Below are 20164 nucleotides of genomic sequence, written 5' to 3' on the forward strand. Positions count from 1 at the left end.
GAGAAAGTCATCGACTCAAATAGCACAAAATCGACTCCAATAAAATTTGAACGGCAAAATCGAATCTCTTCATTGATTTTGTGATGGAGCCAACTAATGAAGGACGTCAGGTCAAGCTCGGTTTTTTTCTCGGAAACAAGGCTCGAATATATGGCTCTCAAATAGTTAAAAAGATCTTGCTGGAGCAATCTATGATAAACAGGCTCGGAGAATTTTGTAATCGAGTCGCTGACTTTCTCTAAAGCTCAGAAGAAAACCATACTTATGGATGATGTGAATATTTTTAGAAACCCAAGATCAGAGGTTGAGGTTTTGCAGGAAATTATTTCCAGCACATTTTCAAGCAAAACATCGTGGAGAGGAATGAGGATCGTTTCATACCATGCTATCATGTTTAGCTAAAAATAAACGTTCTATGTTACTTCTTCAATTGGATAGACCGGGTCATTGTACTTTTCTGTCCGCTTAAAGGGAATCCAGTACCGATCCAAATAGGAAAGAATGAACGATGATTTTTCAGAAAAGTCTTCGAAAATATTCCAGTACTTGCAGTACACCTCGAGCGACAGATTGGTATTTAATTCTCGCTTAAATGTGGTTGCCAAAAAGTCTGATAGGGCGGTTTCAAGCCATTTTTGATAGGCCTGATATATATCTTGGCCCAATATGATCGCTAGAAATAAAAAGGAAAAGCCAACCTGACGCTTGTGAAGATGGATTAGAAACAAAAGAATTGCTAACACCGGTGCAGTAATTAAAAACAAGGCTACAGTCAAAATTAGAAGGTTACGAATATAAATCAAAAAGTATCTGAAAGTCAGGAGGCGCAGTACCGTCACAATGGACAAACAAAGAGTTGAAGTAGGGCATCAAATGTTGCCATACATCGTTAAATTGACTCATGATGCGAATTAAATAAAAAAACAAAAAAGTCGCCCGAAGAGGGTCTCGAACCCTCGGCCTTAAGGTTAAAAGCCTCACGCTCTACCGACTGAGCTATCCGGGCTGAGTAATGCACCTAGCTTGTTATATAAGTTCTTTTAAAAATAACATTTGATAATCAACCCATATGGCTCTTATTTCTGATAACGCCATTTTACTGAATTTTCTGGTGATAAAAAGGCATTTCAAATGTTGAATATTTTCCCTACGTTTCCATTTCTGAAATTGATACCAACATTATAAGAGCCGGTACGCGCTTAAGCGGCGCTGCTTTAAATAAATTATTTCGTTGTACTCTTGTAACTGGTTTTTAATTTTAAAGCCTAGCACTACAATCATCCCATCAATTGATTTTTATCATTTTTTCAAATATGCTCCTGTTATATTTGGCCATTTGCTGCGGCCTTTTTGTCAATTCTTGCCGGGGAATACATTTTTACCTCGAGCCAAATCAGAAAAGGTGTTTCATTGAGCATCTTCCTCGCCATACGGTATTTTTAGGTTAAGTAGCCTTCCTTACATATTAATTTAGGTGTTTATTCAACCCAAGTTTACAATCCCTACACGAACAAATACACAGACGATCCATTATCCAGTGTAAGCATTATTGTCGATAGCGAAAGGGAAAATCTGCTCAAGCAAACGGGCTCCTCAAGCGATCGTTTCTTTTTTACATCTGGGGAACACTCTGAACATATTATCTGTCTTTCCTCCAATAATCCTACCTTGGGATCGCAAAATGGTTGGTGGAGCCAGGGATCATCAGGCAGCTCCAACATGCAGGGCTCAATTAAAATGACATTTGAGGTGTTTATTGGCGATCCAGGAGAGCCTTCTATTGTCTCCCCAATTGAAGCAAAGGTTGCCGGTCTCGCGCAAACAGTTTCTCAGCTGAATACTCTTGTCTCTGAAATAAGAAGGGAACAGTATTTACATAGAGAAAGAGAAGCTGAATTCAGATCGCTCTCAGAATATGTAAACGGACAGGTTGTATGGTGGACAATTGCCCAAATCTTGGTGCTTACTGGCGTTGCATCCTGGCAGGTTAAGAGATTGGGAAGGACATTGCGCACCAAGAGATTGATATGAGGTCTTAAATAAATTTGAAGAAAGCTAGCAAATTGGGTTGGATTTGGTTGAATCCCTACGCTAGCCGTAAGAGTTAGTGCAAACGTAGACGAGCCACTTGATGTAAGGGGCCTCCCAGGAGCGCAAGACTAATCTTGAAATTTAATATTAAATCTGGAACCGTGCATGTAGACAAGTAGTACACCTTTTTCTCATAAGTAGCCGCTGTTTTTAGCCGCAAGGCAGGCTTTCTGGTTGCAATGAATGTTATTTTAAGCAACACATAGGAGTCTTTCCAAGAGAACCTTGGTTTGCCTTTCTCAAATAAGTGTTCCTTGACCTCGAAAACCATTCAATTAGATGCTTCGAAAGTCCCTTCAACAGCAAGGATAACCTTATGTACATCAAATCAGACTAAATAATAAGAAACCTACTGTCGGGAAGTCTAACACAAGGCTTCCCGACAATATAAAATCCGGACTGAGAAAATTCATATTATTAAAAGTAACTTCAAGGCCCTTAGAATAGACAAGCTAGAGCTTTCAGGGTTCATCTGGTGCTTTGATGACAAAGATATTTGCGAGCGCCCGGTTGCCATTATAAATGTGCTCCGAATGCAAGTGTTTCGCAGATGCAAGAAAATCTGTAAATGCCTCAATCAATTCTGGGCTTTTTCTGAGCTCGTAAGCCCTTCTAATAAAGGAATTTACGGAGTCTGAAAGATCGGTGTGTTTGGTCAAAAGTGCAAGGGGTTTGCTTGAAAGGCTTCCAAAAAAGTCTACTTGTGCACTAATGAGAATATCTTTTTGATAGATAAAATAGTTGATCCGATACCTATTGAAATAGCTCGAGATTCCAGCTTTATCAAAAAGAACGCAAATTTTATTGTAACTTGTTTTTATTAGAGGCTCAGTTGTGGCATTTGGAGACAATTGAAAACTCGGATGGTTTGAAGTGGTAACTGCCGCATGAAAATGGCTTTCCGCATCATTAGTATTCTTGGGGGTTCTATTATGTGCAATATTCACAATTTTATGTCAAAGTACGGCAGATATCAATACAAAAGAATTCCGCTAGCAGCTATTGCTGTGCAAAAGAAATTTCAAATTGGTGAGTTGTCGACTGAATTTGCACAGGGCATTGCTTTTAAAGGCTCATCATGCTGGATATGCTAATACACCACACTGGAATATAACATCCACAACTTTACGCCATGTTTGAGCTGTAATCGCACTCTTGTTATTTGCAACTATGTGCACCACCTTGGCTGCTTGATATCGGTAAGGAACGTTGGTGCGACTCGCATTCAATTTGGTTAAATTTTAATTCCGTTGGAGGGTTAAGGGGACTCTCAAATTCACCCAACAAACTTTTATTTGCAACCTTTTCTTGTTATAAATTTATGGAAGCTTCAGAAGCCTGTTCATCGCATTCCTCTTCTTTGGATGCACACAATGAATGTCCATACCGGGAAAAAAAGTCAAATATTAATCCGTGCACATTGATGCCACATCCCGAAATCTTGAACGCAACTTCAATTGACGGGATTTCATCTCCGCTCTCAAAAGGCCTATCCACAGAGAGGGAATCAAGCACGATCCCCAAAGTAACTGCACCTGGACATGTTGATGAAACATGGAAGTATCCATCTCCCCGAATGTTTTATCATGCTCTTTTAAGGAAAGGCTACGCCACAGATCCACAAGATATTGACAGCATGTTATTTATTCACAATCAATTAAACGAGGGGGTCTGGAAACACATTTTGGAGTGGGAAAACTTTATGCAACCCAACGCTACTGGCAGATGCCAACCGCTGCTAAAAAGCTTTCAAGGGCGGCCTCAAAAGCTGTCTCCAAAGGCCTGGTTTGCCCACAAATTCCTAGGCGCCGATAAGCCGTTTGATAGACACGATTGGGTGATTGAGCGCTGCGGAAAAAAAGTTAGATATGTTATTGACTACTACGAAAACGGAGTTGACCAATCCGGCTCTCCAACTATGAATGTATGTGTTAGGCCTGCATTAGACAGCATTGAATCAATTTTCTATCGCTTCCGTCGATTTCTTGACAGCTAACAGACAACTGAATGGCGATGGACGTGGAAATGGGGATCCAGGTGGCGATGGCGATCACGGTGGAAATGGAGATGGATATTTGTTAATTTAAATTTTGAGTAAATTTACAAACTAAATTTGCGTGTGAGCGCCTAGTAATTCATAATGCTTCAAGAAGCAGATCCTCAATGTTCTGCTAGTGGCTCCACATCTACCGATCGGTGTGACTTTTCTTCGGAGGAAGAAAAAATACTCCAATTCTGGGACTCCATTGATGCCTTTAATCTTTCAAAAGAACTATCTAAAGATAGGCCTCTTTGGACGTTTTATGACGGACCTCCATTTGCTACCGGTCTTCCTCACTATGGACACATACTTGCTGGAACCATTAAGGATGTCGTTTGTAGATATGCATATCAGAACGGATACAAGGTACCCCGTCGGTTTGGATGGGACTGCCACGGTCTTCCTGTGGAGCACGAAATTGACAAGAAATTAAACATTACCTGCAAGGCCGATATTGAGAAGCTTGGTGGAATTGCCATCTATAACCAGGCCTGTCGAGAGATTGTCACCCGTTACACTTCAGAGTGGGAAAGCACCGTGCGCCGTACCGGTCGTTGGATTGATTTCAAAAATGACTATAAGACCATGTATCCTTCGTTCATGGAGAGTGTTTGGTGGGTGTTCAAATCTCTGTGGAATAAAGATCTGGTTTATCAGGGACACAAGGTTTGTTTCGACTTTTATTGTAGGTGTTGCCATACTCCACTGCCTGCACTTCGCCCCTGTCAAATTTCGAGGCCAACTTGAATTACAAGGACATTGTCGATCCCACTGTCATTGTGTCTCTTCCGCTTGTCGACCGCCCGGAAACAAGTCTTTTGGTATGGACCACCACTCCATGGACGTTACCTTCTAACTTGGCGGTTATTGCCAATCCAGATCTTCTCTACGTCGAGGTCCTGGATACAGAGACATCAAAAAAGTTTATTCTTGCAGATGCTCTGTTAAGCTCCATTTACAAAGATGTATCTGATACTTCCGAATCGTTCAAAAGAATTTCATCGTTCAAGGGATGCGAGCTGAAGGGATTGTCCTATCAGCAGCCGTTTCCGATATTCGAATCGCGAAGAGCCTCCCACGGAAACTTTGTTGTCATTACGGATCCGTTCGTAACTGCAGATGCTGGAACTGGTCTTGTACATTGCGCCCCTGCCTTTGGGGAGGACGATCATCGGGTATCGCTGGCCAATAAGATCATCTCAGAGAACGAGGCTGTCCCATCTACCATTGATGAAAAGGGCCATTTTGAAGCAGGCTTTTTCGAGGGAACTTCAATTCCAGGCTCGTATTTCAAAGATGCTGATAAGGAAATTATCAAGCTGCTCAAAGCCAAAGACCGCATAGTACGCCAAACTCAACACAAGCACTCGTATCCATTTTGTTGGCGCTCAGACACACCTTTGATGTTCAAAGCGGTACCCTCTTGGTTCATACGGGTTACCGATCACATTCCCAAACTTTTGGAAAACCAAGCCAAGACTCGATGGGTTCCCGCAAATGTTGGGGAGAAAAAGTTCACCCATTGGCTGGCTGCCGCTCACGACTGGGCTGTATCGCGAAATCGATACTGGGGCACCCCTATTCCGGTTTGGCGCTCTGCTGATGGAAAGGAAACCATTGTTATTGGAAGCATCGAAGAGTTAGCTCGCCTTGCCGGTATCCGAAGCGATTCGATCACAGATCTACACCGTGAAAGCATTGATCACATCGAAATTCCCTCCCAAATCGATCCAAACGGACGCCCTCCATTAAGAAGAGTTGAAGAGGTCTTTGATTGCTGGTTTGAATCTGGCTCAGTTCCCTATGCCGCACAACATTATCCTTTCAGCGAAGTTTCAAATGCTGGTACGCCGGAACAACCACCGGGAACGTTCGCCTCATCATTTCCTGCTGATTTTATTGCCGAGGGGATTGACCAGACTCGCGGATGGTTCTATACCCTTTCTGTATTAAGCACACTTTTGCTTGATAGACCCCCATTTCGAAATGTCATTGTTAATGGCCTGATTTTAGCGGCTGATGGGAAAAAAATGTCAAAGCGATTGAAAAACTATCCAGAGCCCGAGGTGGTGATGGGGAAATTTGGTGCTGATGCGCTAAGACTTTATCTCATCAACTCCCCCGTTGTWTGTGCAGAGTTTCTAAAGTTCAAAGAGGAAGGTGTACGTGGAATTTTGAGGGATGTTTTGATCCCCTGGACCAATACATCTCGGTTCTTTACAGAGCAGGCCTCCCTGATAAGCGCAACGTTTGCGCGCCCCATTGTTGGCCAGTTTGTCGGCAATGCGGATGAATTTGTAGGGCAGTCTTCAAGTCTTTTTTCGGATGATATCATGGATCGTTGGATCCTTTCACTCTTACAAACGCTGATTGAAGAGGTGCGTCAAGAAATGGATGCTTACCATTTGTATTCCGTGGTCCCAAAGCTGCTAACCTTTCTTTCCTCGCTGTCTAGTTGGTATTTACGTCTTTCGCGCAAGCGTGCAAAGAACGATGAAGACAAAGAGGACCAGCTCAAGGCTCTTGGCACGCTGTTCCATGTGCTCTATTCTTTGACCATTATCATGGCACCATTCACGCCTTTTGTTGCTGAAAGTCTCTTTCAAGAGCTCTCCGGGTTTATTTCAAATGAAAAGGAGAAAAAAACATCGCCCCCGCTGCTTTCTGTCCATTTCCAGCCTTTTCCATGCGTAAATACTCTCTTGAAAGACAAATTGACAGAGGAGAGGTTTTCACTTTTCCAAGAGGCCATGGATCAAGCTAGAGCCATTAGGGAGCAAAAGAATATTTCGCTCAAAATCCCCCTTTCTTCAATGATCATCGTTACAAACTCCCACGAGCAGCAATCACTATTGTTGCCTCTGGTTTCTTACATTTCCGTGGACTTGAATGTCCGCGATGTCCGCATTCTGGTGGACACGGATGTTGAACATCTGGGTATCAAAATTGCCTACAAGGCGCTCCCAAATTTTTCTCTGCTTGGCCGGCGTTTGAAGACCGAGCTAGATGCGCTCCAAAAGGCTCTTAGGGAAGAAGTATGCGATTCCCATCTTCGTGCATATTTCTTGGACAAGTCAAAAGGGCTATGTGTTGGCAATAGATGGATCTTGTCCGAAGACGAGGTTTCGATTTCCCGCTCTGTCCTTGCTCTTCCGGAGCAATGGGAGCAGCAGAAAAACGCCTCTGCCAACCGCCAGGTCATCACACTGCTTTGCACAGAGCTTTCTGAAGATCTTCTTCAAGAAGGTGCCGCAAGAGAAATACTTTCGCGTATTCAGCAGCTCCGTAAAAAGGCTGGACTAAAACAGAGCGACACGGTCTCCATTTACCACGATGATTTGGCATCTGGGTCGATTTTTGTCAGCCAGGCTGCATACTTTGAGCGGTCTCTGAAGAATACGATTTTGATACCAAAGCAAACAGAGACCAATTCCCTTGAGCATGCTCTCGTCGATGAGATCATGATCTCAGATCGCCTTATCAAACTGACGCTCTCCAGCCAGTTTGAGTAGGCCCAATTAAATTTTACTGATCAGAAATACAGCTTTCACATTAAAGGAGTGGTGTTGACGAACAGTTTGCCTGGAAATAGTTTGCCGCGAAATAGTTTATTGAATTAAGGACAAATATCTACGAAAACAGCCGATTGCCAATCAAGGCAGGCGCAAAACTCGCAGTTTCCCCTTTTCCGACTTGTTTGGAAAGGAAAGGCCGGGTGGCGGTCCATTAGGAGTAGAAACTGCCGGTGCGGTATTTTCCCGCTTTGGAAGTTCGGGAAAGGCCTCTGCGCGCGACTCTTGTCTTTTCAAGCTTTGGCTGGCTGGCAAGCTTGAGGGTTTTGACAACGGCACCTTTTCCGGAAAGGATATTTTCGGTGCAGATGCTGAAACAGATGGGGGGCCCATAGCCGATGGCCTCAAAGACGAGAGAGAGGGAAACAATTTTTCTTTCGAATGTAGCACTGCCGGCTTCCTTTTCGAAATTAAAGGCATAGACGAATTGATGGGGGCAAGCGATGGAAAAGAGTCTTCAGATAGCACAAATGGCGTAGAAATGTCTTTCCTGGTCTCCCTGCTCGGTTCCTGTGTTGAAGAAGCTGGCGAATCCTTTTTAGACAAATCGATTGAGAGTATATGTCGATTCTGGGATCTTTGACCGCCCCTATAAAGCTCTGGATGCTGGTTGGCCATGTGGCCCTTCAGATCAATCACAGTCGAAAAGACAACAAATTTTTTTTCAAGGCAAGGCTTTTCATTGCACATAAAATGGGAATCGTGGAAATGTTGCTCCTAAGAAAACGTAAAAATTTCCGCACTTACCAGCGATTCATAATTCTTGTAATACTGGTCCTTGATCTCATTTGAAATACATATGAAGCACGATTCGTGTGCATCCCTACAATGGGTGTAAAGCTCATCGTTAGAGTAAAAGCGCACACTGCAAAACTTGCATTCGGGATGCCCTATTAGCTTTTTCTGGATTTGCACGATTGGAGAAGTTTGGGGAATGTTGTCTTTCCGCCTTTTCTTTTCCTCAATTGTTCTCATGTGCGAACGCAATGTGAACGGATTTTCAAATAGGGGGATCTCCTCAAAAAATAATTTCTGGTTATCAAAGCAGATGGTACAAATGAACTTTCCATGAACCCGCTCCAAGTGTACAGGAAAGTCGGTTCTTTTTGTCAAAGCCACGTTGCAAGAAAAAATGGGACATCGTGGGTTTATCAACTCCTCACACGTCCGCCTAACCCTTTCCGTTTCGAAATAAATCTTGTATTGATTTTCCGGATCAAAAGAGATATAGTTCGAAGCACTTTCGGGGATTGAGACCAACTTTAAAAGAAAGTTTGGAATTGTCTCCTGTTCAACATGGCTTTCAAAAATCAAAACATTATTTGAGGACCTCTAAGCTTGATAAATCAAATTGAAGCCTAACTTTACAGAGCGGGCAAGCCATTATTTGAAAGAGGACTCTCAACCTAAGAGAGCATCTATAGCATATCAGATGCGAGCAAATTCCGATTGCCCAGGCCTTTACATTGACCTCCACGCAAATCTCGCAATTGGAAATTTTCATTTAAAAAATAAAAAAGGGGTCAGCCGAGAATCGAACTCGGGACCTCTCGCACCCTAAGCGAGAATTATACCACTAAACCACTGACCCAGTCTCAAGTTTAAAAAAAATAGTATCCTAACCCAATTTTATTAGAAAAGATAGAAAAAGAGGGCAAACCTAGTAGTGTTTTGCCAATAATTTTGGGATTATAATTTATTTTGCATTTCCACATATTCAAAAAGCAAGTCCAAATGCTCACTAATACCCAGTTTATAAGGCGAATATTTGTCGAGAATTTCTCGCTTGACAAGCTCTTTGGCTCCGCTATGTCTTATCAAGAGGCGTCTAATCTCTTTCTCGCTTGGAAGAGTGTAATGGGGCAAAAAAGAATGGTACTGACTGTGATCCTCTACGATCTCTCCAGCAAGCATTTTGTGGTCGCGCAGAAATTCATTTAGATCGTCAGAATCGTTCACAATTGGCCATTCTGGGGTCCTTTTGAGCTTATCGATCAGCTTAGCTTTGGTGCCAAACTCAAACGTAGCTCCAGAAAGGAAGTATCTTGTGGCTGCCAATTCCATTGTCAAGCATTTGGCCAGCGATGCTAATTGACCTCCAACTCGAAGCAATTTTACCGTCTTTCTCAGCGAATTTGGACACATCGTTTGAAGTTTTGTGAGGATTTTTTCGGAATACACAGCAGAGGGTCCCTTTGCTTCCTGAGAAATCCTCTTTAGCTTGCAGGCTATGTCTTCATAGCAATCGCTCTTGTTGAATCTGCGAATAAAAGCTAACAAACATACACATAATCGACAAACCGTCTTGAGGGAAGGTTTGAGTCTATAGAGTTATCCGAAATTTTAAATGTCGTCTCGGGCAAGTAGGAGCCCGAAAACTCGTTTAGAATCAAATTGAAGTTGGGGTCTGAACCGTCCAGCCCAGAAAGCCTAGCAATTAGGTCTTCTATCCGGTGATGAGGAATATAATGAGTAGCCAATCCGCAATGACTAACAACGGGGTTAACAAAACGCGATTACTAAATTTGCTGGCCATGAAGACGTTCGCCGGTGAGACCCAAGAAAACACCAAGGCCGCAATCTAATTTTGGAAGGAAGTTGGTTGCTCCAACGTCTGGGTAAAATCCGATCGCAGTCTCTGGCATTGCAAACACAGATCTTTCCGTGGAAACACAAAAAGGCGCATTAATGGAAAGACCGGCACCGCCGCCAAGAGTCAATCCATCGATTATGCTGAGAACAGGGGCTATTTTGGGGCCGGTTAGCGAAATCAAGTGGTTCAATCGATATTCCTGTTGAAAAAACTTCATGGCCTCATCAACACCATGCTTTTTGCGTGTTTTGAGGACATCTAAAGTGTACATCAAATGGGATACCAATGACATCGCCGCCGGCGCAAAAGACGGGAGAGGCCTCATTCACCGCCCGGGCCTTGATGACAATAACCCGACATGAGGGTCTATCTCGAAGGATCTAGGAAAGTAGGTGCAGACGTTACTTGGATATACGTTGTGATCTGCTGAATCATTTGCATTGTCAAGGAGTTCAATTTTGATGGACGGTCCAGCTCGATGATTCCTACGCTCCCCGAAATGCGCATATGGATATTTTCGCATTTGATTGCCTCCCCAGCAAGAGGCGAAATTGTATCTGAAATCTTTGAAAAGTCTCTTGATGCAAATGTACGATCCATCGATTTGGAGGGTTTAGCTTGAGATAGGCTGGTTAAATCCGTAAAATAGTCGACCGCTTGTTTGAGTTCAACGATTGATGGATACGGATTTTGAAGGTCGTTAAATTTGCTGCGTTTGTAGTATTTTAAGAACGAGAGCGGCTTCCGATGAGTAGAGAGCGCCCTGCTATAAATTCCGAGCACCATAAAAGTTGACCCAAACTGCAACAATGCAACTCCATTATGCCTGCCACAGAACATAACCCTAACCCTACACAAGCCAACAAATCATTGCAAATTTATTAATTTTTCAAAAAGCACTTTATAGGGTTTTCTGTAGAGCTGGATTGCTTTTTCTTTTTCAACAATGGCTCAATAGACCGGCTTTTGCTAGAAGCGACATCTTTTCGGCAACTTTCATCTTTGCTGCAAATATCATGTCTGCTGAAACTATCAACGTTGCTGCAGCCATCGGAAGCGAAATGATTTTCCTCAAATAACGAATGCTTCAAGCTTGATATCGGGGCCGGGCTTGGGACAGGCTTACCGAGAGCTTTATGATACTCTGGAAATGTTGCTAGGTCTACGCTAAAGTAGTATTTGATTTTTTTCTTGATCTCATTGCTCTTAATACATTCATACGAAAACCTGGTTATCGCTCCATTTGAAGGAACCTTGAGCAAAAATCCTTCGTTCGCCAATTTCTTTAAAATATGAGAAGATTTCTGGAAAGTAGTTCCAAGTCTTGTTGCCAAGTCCATGTGATCAGTTATGGACAGGTTGAAGGAAATAAACAACGCTCTTCTGACAAGCGATAAATCGGAACAGAATTTCAGCACCTTTGGTCGTTTTTTATGCTGGCAATTATAACAAGTATGAGTGGACCCTTCATGGCTTGGGATCCTCTTATCAGAGTTGCTATAATATCCACAGCAGACCGTATGTTGCCAAGTATTGCAACTGTCACAGAATATCATGGCAACATCGGGCTCTTCATAATCGGATGCACCACACGGACAACGTATAGAGTCACACGATGGCCTCGATGAAAAAACGGCCTCAGTCGGGGGTTTTATGTCGGGGGCGAATGGATCACAGGCTGGGTATCCATAATGGTAGAGCGGTCCATTTGGGGCGAAATCGTTTCGATTGGAGAGCATACCAAATTGTTAAAATCCAAATCATCGGCTTTCACAGGCCACTCCTTGCAAGGGGCGTGCGGAAGATTGCTTTGTGATGACGATATGGGGCATGCCCCAGCTTGAAACGACTCTTTTGTGTTTTTGCTGCCATGCTCGTCGTTGGGTAGCAAATCGGACTTTGTTTGAATTTTAAGAGATATTCTAACGTAGGTAACTAATACATCGGCAACACATACGTATGGAATGGGGTCGCTGCTTGCCCAAGATCAAATCTCAGAGAATCTGCGCCACGGGAATTGACAAAAATCTCATCTGGGCAATCAAGAAACAACGGCGGTTGGTATGAGGATGGCGTCCGATCCTCGTAGTAATATATTCGGATGGTTAAATATTTGATTGCGGGCAAGGACTAGAACAGAAACAAATCATTACCTTTAGCGTTTGGGTCAATATGCACATGGTCCTTAAAATCTGCACGGCAGAGCGCTTAAAGTCGATCTCCTTCTGGCTAAAGTGCAAAATTTCCTTGTCATTTTGTTCGATCGATAGAGATGATATGTCGGCACCAACATGGTCACTGTTGAATGGTGCATAGGCGACCTTGAAAGTATACCATTCAAGAACATTTTTCGGGTCATCCGGATCGATGAAAATGCCAAGGTATATTGTACGCAGGTATTTTTTATCCAAGGCGTCATAAATGCCAAGCTCAATCCAATCGAGAAAAGTATCTGCTTCTGGCGACATTCCACGGGCAAGTCTTTTCAGCGCCAGGTCGCACAAAAAGTGATCGGTAAAATTTTTCTCTTCAAACAAATCCCTCAAGTACCCAATGCAGGAAAACGACGTGGATATCAAATGTTTCATCAGAGCTAGGCTTTGGCCTTCGCTTTGGATGATATCAACCTTTTCATTAACCTAAGATGGTAACATCGCAACAACGGCATACCCTTAGCGCCATCTTTCACGGCGTGTAATGAATTTTTTCTCCCCAACGGTGGCATGCATTAATTCATGCAAACTGCATTTTAAGGTTCTCGATATTCGAATGTTTAATTGCTACGGTGATTTGATGCGGGTGGCGTGAAGCGAGTCTGCAAGTGCAAACCACGGTGCAAACGTTAAATTAGTTCCTCTCAAATAAAAGCAATAATTCGTAATGATCTGTCTGGGGAAATAAATCGACCGGGATTGCCCTTTTTATGCAAAATGGACCACCTGGGTATCTCTTGGAGGTTGATCGACAAAGACTAGTCAAATGATGAACGGTTTTCAGCTTACTCCTCAAAATTAACAGCGGCCAAATCGGCCTTACAAGATATGTAAATGACCTTTTTGATCAGGGGATTGCTTCGCAGAGAATGAATGACCTCCTTTTTGACCCCATTTCTGGGAGGATCCAGGATAACAACGAACTCATCAGACTTTGAATGCGAAGACAAAACCTTTGGAAGAATCGTTTCAACGGGTCCAGCGATCCACTCCGACTTTTCTGAAATGCCTAGGAAAATGAGAAATAAAATACCATTTATCGCTGCATTTCTTTTTGCGTCCTCGATGGCCTCAGCAATCAGTTCAATCCCTACAACATGATCAGCAAAGCTTGAAAGAATAATTCCAATGGTTCCAGAGCCGCAGCAAAGATCAAGAAGTATCCTATTTTTTTGAACGCTACTTGTGGCATCGCTACCGTCTGCAATAAAAGACCCGGCAAGCGTAAACAGCTTTTCAGAGGCATATACGTTGGCTTGGAAAAAAGCTTCAATTGAAACCTCAAACTTAAAATCAAGAATGGTCATTGGAAGCGATTTGGGACCATATATGCTCACTAGGGGCTTCGAAAAATCGAAATTCAAGCTGAGACTTGAGCTTTCTTGATAAGACAAAGAAGCAACACTAACATTCTTATTATCCTGGCCCTCCCAACTGAAAGATCTGCAAAACTCCTCCAGTCCTTTAAGAGGATAATTTGCATCGCTGGAAAGTTTTGTAACCGAGATCAGGGCCATCACTAAAAATTACGCCAAAAGATAACCCAAACATTTTCCGTCATCCATTAATCTCAGCAACAGAAGCCTCCAAAACCCACAATGAGTAATTCTATTATAAACTGCAAATAACGCATCCACTGGCGTGATTCTATCTTGTTGGTAATGTGCGGAAATAAGCCACTCGTTGAAGGCCGCTACGAAGGCCTTCATTCCGGGATGGACAATCAGGATTGGGTCTGGCGAACATACAGACAAGTTTTCCTCCATATAAGAGCCCATTGTAAATCCCACGATCGGGTCTTTCCCGGATTCACCCCCAAATCCGATAGTAAATTCACATTTGTTTCTATATCCAGTAAGGACGGGGGACGCAACAACATATTCAATAACATGGCTATAGTTAATCCGAGATAGAGCGGATGATGCCATTTTCTTTTTCAACTCCAGTTGTTCCGAATATGGATATCGCCAGAACTTTGTTACCTGATCTTGGATCCGTTCGCTTTCTGGAAGGGAGCTGTTCTTTTTGGATATCGAATAAAAGGCGTCCGACTCGACGTTCAGCTTTCGTTTGGTGAGTGAGTTAATCGAAAGTGGTTTCTTGCATTTTGGATACAAAATCTTTTTGTTTGAAATGAAATCTTGAAAATCGCTGAGACTCCCCTGGCTAGGGAAGATCATGATACAAGTGTCTTTTTTCGGGTCCTTTTGCACCTTATACTCATGCTGGAACTCCTTGAGGAGATCCTGTAATTTTGGCGTCAATTCTTTCGCAGTTAGGTATCGCGGGACATTCTGAAGACATAATTTACATTCTTCTTTTGAGGGTTCTGCAACGATTTCCAAGCCAGCATTTTCTTCCATTAAAATTTAAATATTTGCCGCTTCAATTTAATTCGACTTTGAATCGCCACATCATTCATAAAAGACTGTGACATTTACATACCAAAAGGGGACGATGAACTTTTTATCCTCCGCTAATAAATTCAACTTTCTTTTTCTCGATCGCTCATATAATGCTAAGCCTTGCGCGATGACTAAACATCCATCTCCCTTCCCAAGATCCCAATATTTATTAGCCCTGAAACTACAAACTTATTGGGATCGGCTATTCCAGTTTTTACTGTCCGAGCCTATTTATTCATCATATTTCTTGGATGCCCTAATGATAAGGTTTTTATAGCTTCATAACTTTAGTATAACGCCTGGAGATGCCTTTATGAGCAGGCTCTACGAAATCGAAAAAGCACATAGGTTGCACCGCCAAAATGTTTTCATCATCTCCCTGTTAATGATGTCTTTTAGATTCCAGTCCTTGCCGTGACAAGGACAGACTATTTGCTGGGTGGAGAGTCTGCTCCACAGCTGAAGACCGTTGAATTTAATACCATTGCAACCGGGATGGGTTTGTTAACCGATTCGCTTTGGTCTATGAGGGAATTTTTATATGGGGCTGATGGAGCAGGTGAAAGGCCCAACTGTGGTCATTTGTATATTGAGTCTTTTTGCGATGCCTTTAATCTTTGGAATGAGCTTAACAGCGAAAACTCGGCCTTTCCCCCCATTTTCGCTATGATCGTTTTGCCAAATGAAAGAAATATTTTTGAGCACCAGGAAATATGTGAGCGACTTTTGAAAAAGGGCATCCAAACTCATAGGATAACGCTCTCCGAATTGGGAACATCGGGATCCTTGACCAAAGATCGATATTTAATTTACAAAGGGTGTGGTTTTCCTTGTCGTGACTTTGTAGGTCTTGCATAGCCGTTGCCTATTTTAGAACCGGCTATGCGCCAAGCAATTTCAATTCTGTAGATGTATTAATCAGCGCCTAAACGTAGGACTGGAATGGCCGCGATCTCATCGAGGCGTCCAACTGCATCGAATGTCCCTCCTTGGCCTTGCAGTTTATAGGTTCAAAAAAGGTGCAACAAATGATCGCCGAAGATTCCTTCCCATTGGATTGGTAACTGGATTTGGGTAAACAACCATATAGGATTGTTGGCGATTCCTCTCATTTGCTTGCCTCCACATTTGTGCAGTTTTTTTCTCTAGATTCGGAAGTACGGAGGTGTGCGGCTGTTGAGTTTATGGAGAAAACCCCAAAAGCCGAGTTTGTACTAAAACCACAAAGGGAAGGCGGAGGTATTTCGATTTTTTCTGATCTCAAGGCAATAATATTTTCTTTCGAGATGAGATTATGAAAATCATCTCGACAAATCAGGCTGCCGATCTCGCCCAATATATTCTTATGGAAAGGATCATACCTCCCCCAAAAGCCCGATTTCAAGCCACACTTATTTCAGAAGGGATCACTGAGGACGAAGAGCTGTGCACATCTGAGCTTGGAATATTTTCCTCCTTCATAAGGTTAGCATTTCTCAATAACCCGATAGCCATGCTGGCCACATGAGCAAGGAAAGAATTGGCGGATATATCTTGAGAACCAAATCACTCTCCGTAGATGAAGGCGGGGTTTCGGCTGGGTTTGCATTTCTTGACACTCTTGACCTTTGCGATCCCTAATTGATGTGATTGATGAAAAGCGGCCTTGCGTTTAATAAATTCATACTTGTGGAAAGTTTGCTTTTCAGTAAAATTTAGACCCTCCAGCCGGATGATTGCAGAGGCGGAAAATTCGACCGGGTTACCGACTCAATTTGCGGTAAAGAAAACCTATGGGCGCAAAAAAAGACGGCCAGCTGCGCTTCCATCGAAAATAGAAAAAAGAAGAGAATCAAATGCTAGCCTCTCATCTTTCTTTCCGCATCAGACAACCAATTGCCACTTGAACGTCCATTTTTCGCCTTTCAAAAGTCTGCAGAAGTACCTTCGTGCTGGAATATCCGCTGCTGAAATGGCCTCTCAGAATGTATTTGACCTGGTACCGACTACCTCCCCCGTTCAAATAAATGCTCTTAGTAGGCCATCACGAGCGACCACTTCTAAAGGTCAAGCAAAGAGAAAAGTTGTTACTCAGCTGGCGAAGGCCATTTCAGGGGAACCCAATTCGCCAGCTGTTGTTTCGTTAGAGCCTTGTCCTCAAAACCGCAGTGCCAAAAAGCTCTCGATATCCGAACCCTTATTAAAGGGCCAACAAGCTTTCTCCCCCGAACATGCTATTGAGTTATCTCCTTCTGCTAATTTTTTGAAGGAAAATTTTTGTCTGAGTAATTCGATGGAAGAGAATCCATTTCTGGAATCAACATTTTTGTCGAATGCGAAAAGACCCGAGGCAGAGCCAGTGCTGAAGAGATATCCCGAGGCAGAGCCAGTGCTGAAGAGATATCCCGATGCTACGAAAGCTACGACAAAAGACATTTCAAACCTTTCACCTCCAAAAGAGATATCCAATGTTTTTAGCCCCGAAGTGTCGACGAAGCCGATGTGTTTGAACGAACCACCTCTATTGTCTACGCTTTTGTTGAATGCATGCGACCAAGAGCATGTTTTGGATTTTAACTTTTTTATGGAAGAATTCAAGTACTTTGCTTTTTTAATGGGTTAGGGAACACTACCTAATTGAAAAGGTCGGAGAGTCCTCATACTCCGAAGTCTTCAAATGTACATCCATTGAACGGGTAGATGGTGGGTCTCAGATGGCTCTAAAAATAATCCCCCTCAACTTGCAAATAACTAATCATGATAATGCTGAAGAACCTGACCACAATTCTGGTGAGAAGATCCCATACCGAAGCAGACCGCGCGACGTCCTCCATGAGCTGCTTATCACGCAAGCTTTATCCCCGCCAGATATACTTCCCCCAATCTGGAATGGATTCATTCGCTTGTATGGCGCAGCCTTGGTTTCTGGGGCATATCCGTCCATTTTAATGCGGTCGTGGCATGATTACGAGTCTAAATTCGGCTCTGAAAATCTTCCCCCCTCGCTCCTGGATCAGTTTATGGATGACCAGCACTATATGATCTTGCTTTTGGAATATGGGGGCGTCGATTTAGACCATTTCCCTCTGACAACACTTCCTCAATTGAAAAGCCTTTTTTCGCAATTGGTGCTTGCTCTTTATGTGGCGCAAAAGGTTTCCATTACAACTCTAACATGGCGGTAGGATTATGCGTTTGAGCATCGAGATCTTCATTTGGGCAATATTTTAATACAATCCTGCGACGACCCACATCATCACAACGATGGCAGCAAACGTGATGCGGTGGTTTGTCAAAAAGTACCCATGTTCATTCCTGTGCCTTCCGAATTCAGTGGGGTATTACCAGAAAATTTTGCATCCAGCGGGATTCAGGCCACAATAATCGATTATTCGCTTTCACGCCTGCAACCAAGTGCCTTTTGTTTCAGCTTAATTTAGATAAAAATGAAGGAATCCTATATGCCGATCTGGAACTTGACCCGAGCATCTTCGCAGGCGATGGTAGTCGACGAATTTGCCTAAATCCCTAGATCGTGTAGACATCCAATATGGAGTATATCGAGCCATGCGATCTATTCTTGGATTTCCCAAAGCTTCGCGCCCAAATTGGGAGGGATTCTTTCCATCAACAAATCTCCTTTGGCTGAAATTTGTTTCGGACAAGCTCTCAAAAAAAATATCGGCCAAACCAAGGATCCACGGAAGAAGGGACACCAACAATATGTCCATGAAGAGACTCCTCTCGTCGATCTCCTCGCTTTGTAAACATAACATACCATCTACATCAAATTGCTCTGGACTGACCATGGATTTTGTAGCCAGCATTTTTCATTTGATGGACAATTTTTGAAATAAATCAACAAATAAATACCGAATTGCACACCTTCCAATCATAGCTACTTGGCCTTTGTGTCAAGCGACATCAGCTATTAAAGCATTTCTAAATCAGCAGCGACATCAGCTATCAAAGCATTTCTAAATCAGCAAAATGCCCAAAACTCCATAGCATATCATTCTGTCTTATTAACAAAGCTAGAGCATGCTTATGTGGATCTGTTTAAATCGGACCAACTAAACGCCACGCGATCGGTATTTACTCAAACAAAATTTATCGACCAAACTTAAACCAGGCAAATCTAAGAGCCTCAAAGCTCGTCGGGGAAAACAAGATATGAATGCGTCTCTGTGCGCTTGGCATAACTCTTTGGGTTGCTGAGGATAATCTTTTCTTTGTAGCACTTGAAACAAGCGGGATGGTAGGTCTCTTCGCATCCAAGCTGAATAGCGGGTCCTTCCAGGGAGGCAACCCCGTCAACATGCTTCAAGGATAATGTCGCCTTACAGTGTCCACAATAGTAGCATGTGGTCTTGATCTCTTCAATAGAATCAGCCAGTTCAAATAGACGCTTTGAAGCTGGGAAGAGTCTAGAGCGGAAATCCGTTCGAAGGCCGTAGCAAATGACCGGGATGCCATGGCTAGTTGCGATTTCACGAAGCTCTTCAATGTGGACGGGAGAAAGAAACTGGGCCTCATCAACCAGCACACAAAAAAGATCCGTGGGATGCTGGAAAACCTCTAGGGACGTCAGATGGAGAAATGAAGATCCATTTTCACGATCTGTATGTGGGATTCCATTGCCATCTCCAGAAAGGAAGACACCTTCTTCTGAAGAAAGCAGGATGTCCGCTGCAGATTCGAGCCCAACTTTAGATTTGATGATACGCAGCCCAAATCGAGTGTCTAGCTTGGGCTTGATCAGAAGAACGGCCCTTCCTTGAATACGGTAGTTTTCAGCCACTGCAAGCAGGTTTAAGGTCTTTGCAGAAGAGACTGTTCCATAGCGGTAGTATAGTTTAGCCATCGATGTGATGCAAATTTGTTTGACCAGCTTCAGTTCGCTATTTGCTCCATCTTTACGATTGGAATTTCGGACTAAATTTTCAAATTTTGCTTTGCCACCTCGTTATTTTGTCGGACAAGATTGACTTGCAAAGAATTTTCACGTCTGCCCATTTGAACCAGCTCAAACGAGATCAGAAAGAGACAGCTCTTCTGCCGTGGCAAGAATTCTTTTCCACGGTTTTGAAGAGCCTTTGGTCACCCACCTGTTCTGCAGACAATCCAATTCCCAACTGGGACAGTATCCTCAAACTGAGTGATCAAAAGTCTATTGATGAGCTTAAATTGATCCTTTTTTGTGAGAGCAGGCCGAACAAAAAAATTGAAAAAATCTTTCAAACCAGCGACGTAGGGAAGAAACTTTTCCC

The 20164-nt window shown here is 43.0% G+C and overlaps 12 protein-coding genes across 12 annotated transcripts; 6 read left to right on the forward strand and 6 right to left on the reverse strand.

Moving 5' to 3' along the window:
• Positions 1 to 1313: 1313 nt before the first annotated feature.
• DI09_89p10 (uncharacterized protein) lies at positions 1314 to 2031 on the forward strand (the record flags this gene model as incomplete). Its single annotated transcript, XM_013381089.1, is given in 2 exon segments — positions 1314 to 1433; positions 1453 to 2031. 2 exon segments carry the CDS (start codon positions 1314 to 1316, stop codon positions 2029 to 2031), a joined length of 699 nt encoding a protein of 232 aa, XP_013236543.1.
• Positions 2032 to 3412: 1381 nt separating this feature from the next.
• DI09_89p20 (cytochrome C1 heme lyase) lies at positions 3413 to 4087 on the forward strand (the record flags this gene model as incomplete). Its single annotated transcript, XM_013381090.1, has 1 exon — positions 3413 to 4087. The coding sequence occupies one exon, from the start codon at positions 3413 to 3415 to the stop codon at positions 4085 to 4087; it is 675 nt and encodes a 224-aa protein (XP_013236544.1).
• A 144-nt stretch (positions 4088 to 4231) lies between these two features.
• Positions 4232 to 7644, forward strand: DI09_89p30 (isoleucyl-tRNA synthetase; the record flags this gene model as incomplete). The annotated part of the gene is made up of 2 exons (XM_013381091.1): positions 4232 to 4798; positions 4822 to 7644. 2 exons carry the CDS (start codon positions 4232 to 4234, stop codon positions 7642 to 7644), a joined length of 3390 nt encoding a protein of 1129 aa, XP_013236545.1.
• Positions 7645 to 7785: 141 nt separating this feature from the next.
• On the reverse strand, positions 7786 to 8845 carry DI09_89p40 (uncharacterized protein; the record flags this gene model as incomplete). Its single annotated transcript, XM_013381092.1, has 3 exons — positions 7786 to 8379; positions 8452 to 8736; positions 8768 to 8845. The coding sequence occupies 3 exons, from the start codon at positions 8843 to 8845 to the stop codon at positions 7786 to 7788; spliced, it is 957 nt and encodes a 318-aa protein (XP_013236546.1).
• A 548-nt stretch (positions 8846 to 9393) lies between these two features.
• DI09_89p50 (uncharacterized protein) lies at positions 9394 to 10589 on the reverse strand (the record flags this gene model as incomplete). The annotated part of the gene is made up of 3 exons (XM_013381093.1): positions 9394 to 9964; positions 10006 to 10194; positions 10225 to 10589. 3 exons carry the CDS (start codon positions 10587 to 10589, stop codon positions 9394 to 9396), a joined length of 1125 nt encoding a protein of 374 aa, XP_013236547.1.
• Positions 10590 to 10663: 74 nt separating this feature from the next.
• Positions 10664 to 11637, reverse strand: DI09_89p60 (uncharacterized protein; the record flags this gene model as incomplete). Its single annotated transcript, XM_013381094.1, has 2 exons — positions 10664 to 11147; positions 11198 to 11637. 2 exons carry the CDS (start codon positions 11635 to 11637, stop codon positions 10664 to 10666), a joined length of 924 nt encoding a protein of 307 aa, XP_013236548.1.
• A 595-nt stretch (positions 11638 to 12232) lies between these two features.
• Positions 12233 to 12979, reverse strand: DI09_89p70 (uncharacterized protein; the record flags this gene model as incomplete). The annotated part of the gene is made up of 3 exons (XM_013381095.1): positions 12233 to 12427; positions 12451 to 12924; positions 12968 to 12979. The coding sequence occupies 3 exons, from the start codon at positions 12977 to 12979 to the stop codon at positions 12233 to 12235; spliced, it is 681 nt and encodes a 226-aa protein (XP_013236549.1).
• Positions 12980 to 13144: 165 nt separating this feature from the next.
• On the reverse strand, positions 13145 to 14873 carry DI09_89p80 (uncharacterized protein; the record flags this gene model as incomplete). Its single annotated transcript, XM_013381096.1, is given in 3 exon segments — positions 13145 to 13294; positions 13314 to 14029; positions 14054 to 14873. The coding sequence occupies 3 exon segments, from the start codon at positions 14871 to 14873 to the stop codon at positions 13145 to 13147; spliced, it is 1686 nt and encodes a 561-aa protein (XP_013236550.1).
• Positions 14874 to 15410: 537 nt separating this feature from the next.
• On the forward strand, positions 15411 to 15773 carry DI09_89p90 (uncharacterized protein; the record flags this gene model as incomplete). The annotated part of the gene is made up of 1 exon (XM_013381097.1): positions 15411 to 15773. The coding sequence occupies one exon, from the start codon at positions 15411 to 15413 to the stop codon at positions 15771 to 15773; it is 363 nt and encodes a 120-aa protein (XP_013236551.1).
• An 853-nt stretch (positions 15774 to 16626) lies between these two features.
• DI09_89p100 (uncharacterized protein) lies at positions 16627 to 17517 on the forward strand (the record flags this gene model as incomplete). Its single annotated transcript, XM_013381098.1, has 1 exon — positions 16627 to 17517. The coding sequence occupies one exon, from the start codon at positions 16627 to 16629 to the stop codon at positions 17515 to 17517; it is 891 nt and encodes a 296-aa protein (XP_013236552.1).
• Positions 17518 to 17608: 91 nt separating this feature from the next.
• DI09_89p110 (haspin protein kinase) lies at positions 17609 to 18334 on the forward strand (the record flags this gene model as incomplete). Its single annotated transcript, XM_013381099.1, has 2 exons — positions 17609 to 18022; positions 18080 to 18334. 2 exons carry the CDS (start codon positions 17609 to 17611, stop codon positions 18332 to 18334), a joined length of 669 nt encoding a protein of 222 aa, XP_013236553.1.
• Positions 18335 to 19041: 707 nt separating this feature from the next.
• On the reverse strand, positions 19042 to 19758 carry DI09_89p120 (thymidine kinase; the record flags this gene model as incomplete). The annotated part of the gene is made up of 1 exon (XM_013381100.1): positions 19042 to 19758. The coding sequence occupies one exon, from the start codon at positions 19756 to 19758 to the stop codon at positions 19042 to 19044; it is 717 nt and encodes a 238-aa protein (XP_013236554.1).
• Between the last annotated feature and the right edge of the window lie 406 nt (positions 19759 to 20164).

Source organism: Mitosporidium daphniae, assembly GCF_000760515.2.
Source record: "Mitosporidium daphniae strain UGP3 chromosome Unknown contig-89, whole genome shotgun sequence".
NCBI lineage: Eukaryota > Fungi > Microsporidia > Mitosporidium > Mitosporidium daphniae.